This window comes from Tachyglossus aculeatus, unplaced genomic scaffold (genome assembly GCF_015852505.1).
Source record: "Tachyglossus aculeatus isolate mTacAcu1 unplaced genomic scaffold, mTacAcu1.pri SUPER_32, whole genome shotgun sequence".
Lineage (NCBI taxonomy): Eukaryota > Metazoa > Chordata > Mammalia > Monotremata > Tachyglossidae > Tachyglossus > Tachyglossus aculeatus.
The window spans coordinates 4,630,415-4,639,325 of record NW_024044838.1 but is presented as its reverse complement, the minus strand read 5'-3'; the positions used below and the strand labels follow the sequence as shown (position 1 = coordinate 4,639,325).

Sequence of the window (8,911 nt, the reverse complement as noted above, 5' to 3'; positions counted from 1 at the left end):
CCCTTGTCACCCTCCGATTTCCGGATTTTCATAGCCACTAAGAGTGATCTTAAAATTCACAGAATTACTGTCAGTATCAGTTGTAGTATCAATATTATCATTATTGAATTTATTAAAAATTTATTGGCAAAAGAATGCCAAGTCCTGGATTAGAAACTAACTAAACAGAACGACACGTTTTCTGACGCACAGGGGCTCAAATTGTAAGAGATAGAAAGCACATATTTAATCACGATTTTACAGAAAGACTCAAAGAGTTTACGTGGCTGGATCAAGGTCATACAGCAGGCAGGTGGCAGAATAGGGCAGACCTTTCAAATCTCATGACTCACAGTCACAGACTCATTCCACTAAACCACGATGCCGCCAAACCAATCACTTGTCAGACATTTATTCCTTCAGTCAATCATATTTATTAAGTGCCTACGGCGTGCAGATCATTGTACTAAGCGCTTGGAAAGTACCATTCAGAATAAAGAGAGACAATCTCTGCCCACACTGGGCTTACAGTCATACATGGCACAGCAGCCTCTATCCCAGACATTGACAAATCCTCAGGCGCTGGACATTCTCTTTGGACAGCTCTTTATATGGATACCCCCACGGTCAGAAATCTGTTGAGGAATGGAACAGTCAGCAACAGGAAACAGATATTTTGTCCCTTAGAGGAGGAAGGAGGAATCTCCCCTTTAGGACTCTGCCCAGGGCAGCCTTCATGTCCCGGTTCCTCAGGCTGTAGATGAGGGGGTTCAGGGTGGGGGGCACCACGTTGTAAAGCACGGACACCAGCAGGTCCAGAACTGAGGAGGAGTCAGACACGGGCTTGAGGTAGGAGATGAAGGCTGTATAGAGGAAGGTGGTGACGACACCGAGGTGGGGCAAGCAGGTGGAGAAGGCTTTGGCCCGACCCTCAGCGGCTGGCATCCTCAGCACGGCCCCAAAAATGCGCACATAGGAGATGGCGATCAAGACGAAGCAGACAACACATAAAGCTACCCCACCGGTGATGCTTACATCGACTGCGACGTGGTCCTCTGAGCAGGAGATCTTCAGCAGGGAGAGGACGTCACAGAAGAATTCCTCGACGATATCGAATCCACAGAAACTCAGGGAGAAAGTCGAAGCTGTATACAATACCTCAAACAGCGCCCCGCTGAGCCAGGAGGAGGCCGCCATCTTTCCACAGGCCGTGTTGGTCATGATGAGCTCATAGTGCATTGGGCGGCAGATGGCAGCGTAGTGGTCGTAGGACAACGCCGTGAGGACAACCAGCTCTGAAGTGATCAAAACGACCACCAGGAAGACCTGGGCGGCACAACCCAGGAGGGAGATGGATCTACGAACGGTCAGGAAGATGGCGACAGACTTTGGGAGAGCGACAGAGATGAAGCAGAGGTCGAGGATGGACAGGTTCCTGAGGAAGACATACATGGAGGTGTGGAGGCACCGGTCGAGGGCAGTGATGGCGATGATGAGGAGATTCCCCGTCAGGGCAGCCAGGTAGAACAGGAGGAACAGCGTGGCATGGACCAGCTGTCTCTCCTGGACCTCCGAGAATCCCAGCAGGAGGAATTCCCTCACTATTGAGTCGTTGGGCATTTTTGAGGGGCAGCATTGATTTTCTGCATGTGATGAGGAAAGAGCCAAAGTTAGAATCCGTTGATCGGATGAGTGAAAGAACTGACAGGACATTTGTTGGTGATTCTCTATGTAGAGAAGACAGTTATTGAATTCAAAATGATCTTTGAGTTCACCATGGAGACACTGAACATTTCTGGGAAATGATGTTGACTCCCTGCACAGGAAGAGGGAGGGAAGACTTCAATTTAGAGACAATGATGTTGTGGGTGAAGGAATAGGACTAAAGCAATCAATTCTATTTATTAAGTACCTACAGAGGACACGGTGTTAGTACATATGATCAGTGCCTACAAGGAGCTTCCATTCTATTGGAAGCACCAAGCTTCGAACTGTGTAGAAGCAGGATGCTATTGTGAAGAACACAGGCCTGGGAGTCAGATGAACTGGGTTCTAATCACAAATTTACAACTTGTTGACAGCGTCCCATGGGAAAATGACTTACTTTACGTCTCAGTTTTCTTAATAGTAAAATGAGGATTCGATACCTGTTTTCCCTCCTACTTAGTCTGTGAATCCCTTGTGGGACACAGATTGGGTTCTTCCAGATTGTCCTGAATCTTCCCCAGCACTTAATACTATGCTTGGCACATAGTAAGCACTTAATAAATATCAAGAAAATTATTTTTGATTGAGGAGACTGAAACTAAAATGAACAGCAGATAGCAGAGGTCACTGAATATAAAAATATGGACATGACTTTTGTGAAATTTTTTCGGTGCTTTTAGTGCCAAACAAGAAGTGCCTTTACACAAACATTTATTCACTTCGTGGAGATAAAATGGGCCTGGTAGACAGAAGGGCGTGGATTCTAATCCTGTCTCCACTCCTTGTCTCCTCTGCGACCTATGGCCAGTCACTTACCTTTTCTGTTCCTCAGTTCCCTCATCTGTAAATTGGGGATTACAACTGCGAGCACCCTATGGGGCATGGACTGTGTCCAACCTGATTAGCATGTATCCACCCCAGTGCTTAGTACGGTACCTGGCATATAATAGGTACTTAAAGATACCATAAAACAAACAGCAAAAATAAACCCCACATATACACGAAACTGATTTCATTTGCTCACATTTCTGTATTCACACTTGTTCTCACACACGCACTAACAGCACTTATTGAGAAGTAGTGTGGCTTAGTGGTAAGAGCCTTGGGAGTAAGAGGTCGAGGGTTGTAATACCACTGGTCAGCTGTGTGACTTTGGGCAAGTCACTTAACCTATCTGTGCCTCACTTACCCCACCTGTAAAATGGGAATTTCATTCATTCATTCATTCAATCGTATTTATTGAGCGCTTACTGTGTACAGAGCTCTGTACTGAGCGCTTGGGAAGTACAAGTCTGTAACATATAAAGACAGTACCTACCCAAAAACGGGCTCACAGCCTAGAAGGGAGAGACTGTGAGCCCCACGTGGGCACCCTGATTGTGCACAGCACTTAGAACAATGCTTGGCACAAAATAAGGGTTAACAAATACCATTATTATTATTATCATCATCATCATCATTATTATTATTATTACAAGCATACCTCATCATTTACCTAGTCCTTTCTTAAAGGATCGCTTGGCGCACATCTCTCCTCTCCTCAACCTCCTCTCATGACAAGTTGTGTCTTATGACAAGCAACAAAAATTCACAATCGACTTGAGGGATTTCCACCCGATGACTGTACTTCAGCCCCTTTCCATTGTCCAACTTGTCTTCTCAGTTCTCAAAGCAACCTTCTAGTTGTTACTCACTATCGACTCTTCCACTTCCATCCTAGCCTGGAACTCCCTCTCTTATCCATTCAAAATCACAGAGATCACGGTTCTTTCTGAATTCTGAGCACTGCTAAAATCTCTCCCTCCTCCAACCACCTACCCCAATTCATTTTCCAGCCCTCTAAACCCACTTCACCTAACTCAAGCACGAATCAACTCATTTCCATCCTCATTTAGTGGAAAAAGCATGGGCCCAGGAGTTCTCTTCTTGACTGTGAGCTCCTTGAGGTTAGCATACGCATCTACCAGCTCTGTTCTACTGAACTCTCCCAAGCATAGCTTAGTGGGAGTCAGAGGACTTGGGTTCTAATCCTGCCTCTGTCTCTTTGCTACTATGGGAACTTGAGCAACTCGCTTCACTTCTCTGGGCCTCAGTTTCCTCATCTGTAAAATGGTATACAATAATTGCATATTCATCTTTCCATTCTTTTTTTTTCCGTCTAGAAGGGGCATGGAAAGTGTCTGTTACGGCTTTAAAAAGTGGATAGAGCACGGGCCTGGGGGTCAAGAATCAGAAGGACCAGGTTCTAATTCCAGCCCTGCCTCATGATTGCTGTGTGATCATGGGCAAGTCATCTCTGAGTCTCAGGTACCTCATCTGTAAAATCGGGGTTAAGACTGTGAGCCCTAGGTGGAATAAGGACTGTATCCAACCTGCTTAACTTATATCTACCCCAGCTCTTAGGACAGTGCTTGGGACATAATAAGAGCTTAACAAGTACTGCTACTACTACTACTGCTACTACTATTATTATTATTATTAACAATAATACATTAGTATTATTAGTATTATTAGTAATCTCTCAAGGTCTTAGTGTACACAGTAAGTGCTAAATAAATATTATTCAAGATTAATTGACTGATAATAATACTGCGAAACGTAGGCCAGGAGATTGCAAAGTTCTTGAGGGCAGAGATTACAACCTTTCCCATTATTTGTCTTCTCCCAACATTTGGGAAGAACTCTAACAGGGAGGATTTTCTAACAGTGCCAGTGGCTGTCCAAAGCTGGTCACACTCTCTCAGCCCTGCCTGTCATTTACCCTCTGCAAGGGATTCTGGAACCCACTGAAGACCGAAGTGACTTTCCGTAGTGCTGACACTGTGCTGGAGCACCGTAGCCCTGTGGTTGGCATGGTAGCGAGGTTTGAGGAGGAAGGAGGAGAGGTGTGTGATGGTTGGGGGTTACTGAACTGGAAAGTACCTCCCCTATTGCTAGCACACCTTCCCCACTGGGGGCTGTGGCCCTGGTCGGAATCCCAATTCAGGCCCCAGACTGGCCTCATCCTTTCAATCTTCATCCTCGTCCCTCCCACCCGCCCCTCCATCCCACTCACCCCGGTTCGCTCTCACCGGGGCAGCGTGGGGCTGAGGGTGGCTGACCTCTGCAGGGCTGGGCTGCTCCTCTCTTTCCCCTCAAACTCCTGGGTTCAGTCAGCCAGAAAGGAACAGAGAGGAGTTCTAGGTCCCCCTCTGTTTTCCCTCAGACCCTGAGAAGCTTTCCAGATGGGCCCCCGTCCCTGTAGATAAAGCAGGAGCTGCTTTGAGGAGGATCCCTGGAGGATGGCTCTGCGCCCTGCCGAGGGGCCTCGTGGCCTGGACTAGCCAAGCACCCTCTGGTCACGTTTTTCTTGGGCTCCTGGGAGACAAGGGCCCGGTTCCTGCAGCATCAGCGATGGTGCCGTCCCTCGGGGCTCCCACTGAAACAACGGTATCTGCATCCCAGCTTCCCAACAGTTCCTGCTTTCATAGACAGTCTTTAGCCACTGTGAATGGTTTCACCTTTGTCTAATTTACAACCTGAGACATTCAATCTGCAATTCAGTCAGTCAACTGTAACTTTTTCTTGTGGTCTTCGTGAATCGCTTACTATATATTAGGCACTATAATAAGTGCTGGAGTAGTTACAAACTAATCGGATTGGACACAGTCCATGTCCTCCGTGGGGCTCACATTTTAATCCACATTTTACAGATTAGGGAACAGAGGCACGTAGACGTTAAGCGACTTGCCCAAGGTCACACAGCAGACGAGTGGTGGAACCGAGATCGTAATTCATGTCCATTTGAATACCAGGCCCGTACTCTACCCAGTAGGCAACGCTGCTTCTTATGACTTGTCCTCATTGCAAATCTGTTGAGGCTCTGTTCATACTGACTATATAAACTGTACCCTTAAATCAAACGTTCATCTACTGTCTTCTCTTTCCCTTCTCTCCTTCCTCCTCTACGTAATCTATTCTGTGTCCATCTCCCCCATTAGATCGTAATCTCGTGGAGAGCAGGAACAATGAAATAATATCTCTTTTGAACTCGCCTGAGTGCTTTGCACCCAGGATGTGGTCAATAAATACCATTGATAATAAAAATAGTATTAATTATGGTCTTTGTTAAGCGCTTAATATGTGCCAAACACTGTTCTAAGTGCTAGATTAGATAGAAGGTAAACAAGATGGATAGAGCCCGTGTCCCCCGTGGGGCTCACATCTCAATCCCCATTTTACAGATGAGGGAACTGACTAACCGAGAAGTTAAGCGACTCTGCCCAAGGACACACTGTAGACATGTGGCGGAACCGGGATCAGTACCCTCGACTTCTGACACCCAAGCCAGTGCTCTAGTTAGTTGGATGGATGGATGGATAGATGAATGGTTGGAAGGATGGATGGATGGAAGGAAGGAAAGATGGATTGATGAGAAATGATGGATTTGACATGATAGATGGAGCTGCAGTCATCCTTTACTCCCTTCTCCCATACCACCTCCCAACTTCCAAGTTTCATTCCCACCCCCAGAGTCATACTAAAGAGCATGTAATTATCTTTTCATAATCATTGCTAATAATGACTACCATTATTGTATTTATTAAGAGGTTGTGTGCCTAAAATGTTCCACTTGCTGGAGTAGAAACAAAATAATCAGTTCAGACACAATTCCTGTCCCACAGTGCCTCCGAGTGTAGGAGGAAGAGAGATCCTAGTGATATTAAGTCACTCCCCCTAGGCCACACAGCAATCCAGTAGCAGAGCTGGTATCAGAACCCAAGTTTCAATCAATCAATCAATCATATTTATTGAGCACTTACTCTGGGCCCAGCATTGTTCTAAGCACTTCGAAAAGTTCAAAATAACAGAGTTGGTAGATAATAATAATAATAATAATAATAATAATAATAATAATAATAATAATAGCATTTATTAAGCACTTACTATGTGCAAAGCACTGTTCTAAGCGCTGGGGAGGTTACAAGGTGATCAGGGTGTCCCACGGGGGCTCACAGTCTTAATCCACATTTTCCAGATGAGGGAATTGAGGCCCAGAGAAGTTAGGTGACTTTCCCAAAGTCACACAGCTGACAATTGGCAGAGCCGGGATTTGAACCCATGACCTATAACTCCAAAACCCAGTCAATTTCCACTGAGCCACACTGCTTCTTACGTTCTCTGCCCAAAATGAGTTTACAATCCTGTCTCAATTCCTGTCTCACAGGGGCTCAGAATGTAAGAGGAAGATAGATCCTAGGGATGTTAATTCACTTCCCCCACGACACAGCAAGCCAGTAGCAGAGCTGACATCAGAACTCAAGTCTCAATCAATCAAACAATCATATTTGTTGGGCACTTACTCTGGGCCCAGCATAGTACTAAGCACTTGGAAAAGTGAAAAATAACAAAATTGGTAGATACGTTATCTGTCCACAATGAGCTTACAGTGTAGAGAGATTATCATTCCTTTAGGCCATGATAAAATTAAAGTAGATGATGGTATTTGTTAAGAACTTGCTATGTGCCAAGCGCTGTTGGAAGCACTGAGGTCGATGCAAGGTAATCGGGTTGTGCCACGTGGGGTTCACATTCTTAATCCCCATTTTAAAGATGAGGTAACTGAGGCACGGAGAAGTTAAGTGCCTTTCCCAAGGTTACACAGAAGACAGGTGGCAGAGCAGTGATTATAACTGCACCAAAACTGAACTCACTGTATTAAGCATTTGGGAGAGTTCAGTTTAAAAGAGTTGTTAAGCACATTCTCTGCCCACAATGAGCTTACAGTCTACAGGGACTCCACTTCCTTTAGGCCATGATACCTCCCCAAAACTGGATTGTCAGTCACATATCAGTCTTACCCGCCTCCCTCCCAGACTTTGATAATTCGTCAACCTCCAGCGTTTTCTGTGAACCCTGTAGGACAGTTAAATATCTGGCTATGCCAAGTGCAATTCCTCGGTTAAGCAACTATTTGCTGGGTGAGTTCCCCTTTTAGCATCCTGCCCATGGTGGCCTTCATGTCACGGTTTCTGAGGCTGTAGATGAGGGGGTTCATGGGCGGGGGCACCACCGTGTAGAACACGGATACCAGAAGGTCCACGATCAAGGAAAAGTCTGAGAGCGGCTTGATGTGGACAAATGCACCCGCAGAGAGGAAAACGGTGACGACAGGGAGGTGGGACAGGCAGGTGAAGAAGGCTGTGGCTCCGCTGTCTGTGGCCGGTATCCTCAGCATGGCCCGGAAGATGTGCAAGTTCGAAGGTACGTGCAAGTATGATGTGCAAGTGATGATGAGAATGAAGCAGATGACACCTATCTCTACCCCTGGTACGAGATGATGATGAGAATGAAGCAGATGACACCTATCTCTACCCCTGCAGTGACGTTCTCGTCGTCGACGACGTGGTCCTCGGAGCAGGTGATCTTCAACAGGAAGGGGACGTCACATAAAAACTGCTAGACGATGTTGAAACCACAGAAGGACAGGGAGAAGGTCGAAGCTGAAACCAAGACGGAAAACAGGTCCTCACTGAGCCACGAGGCCGTGGCCATCTTCTCACAGGCTTCTCGAGCCATGAAGATCTCGTAGCTCAGTGGGAGGCAGATGGCGGCGGCGCAGTCACAGGACATGTTTGCGAGGACGAACAGGTCTCAGCTGGCAAACCAGACCATGGAGGAGACCTGGAAAGAACAGTCCACTAGGGAGATGGATCCCTTGTCGGTCAGGGAGTTGTGGATGGAGTTGGGGACAGTGACAGAGATAAAGCGGAGGTCGAGGATGGACAGGTGCTTGAGGAAGAAGTACATGGTGGTGTAGAGGCACCGGTTTAGGGCGGAGACAGCGACAGCGACGATGAGGAGAGTCCCCATCAGGGCCGCCAGGTAGACCAGGTGGAACAGCGCAGCCTGGACCAGCTGCAGCTCCTGGACCTCCGAGAATCTCAGCAGGAGGAATTTCCTCACCCTGGAGATGTTGGTCATTGGTGCGTGATGATGACTCCCTGCACAGGACAAAGATCTTCATGAGATGAAGAAATCAGCAGGTGTTTCGCCTGCTAGTCTATGGGAGGACCACTTTATTGTATATTGGAAGATCATAATTACAAATTACTATTACAACATGACGTAGAAACCTGGTAAAAGACTTCCACGTAACGAGGACGGAATTCCAAAGGAGGATTGACACCATAATTCTCTAGGTGGGGACAACAAGATGACAAAGATTTAAATGGGGAAAGCATTC

At 46.6% G+C, this 8,911-nt stretch overlaps 1 protein-coding gene across 1 annotated transcript; it reads right to left on the bottom strand.

The window, feature by feature from the left end:
- Positions 1–633: 633 nt before the first annotated feature.
- Positions 634–1,599, bottom strand: LOC119921922 (olfactory receptor 14A16-like). The gene has a single exon (XM_038741897.1). The coding sequence runs from the start codon at positions 1,597–1,599 to the stop codon at positions 634–636; it is 966 nt and encodes a 321-aa protein (XP_038597825.1).
- Between the last annotated feature and the right edge of the window lie 7,312 nt (positions 1,600–8,911).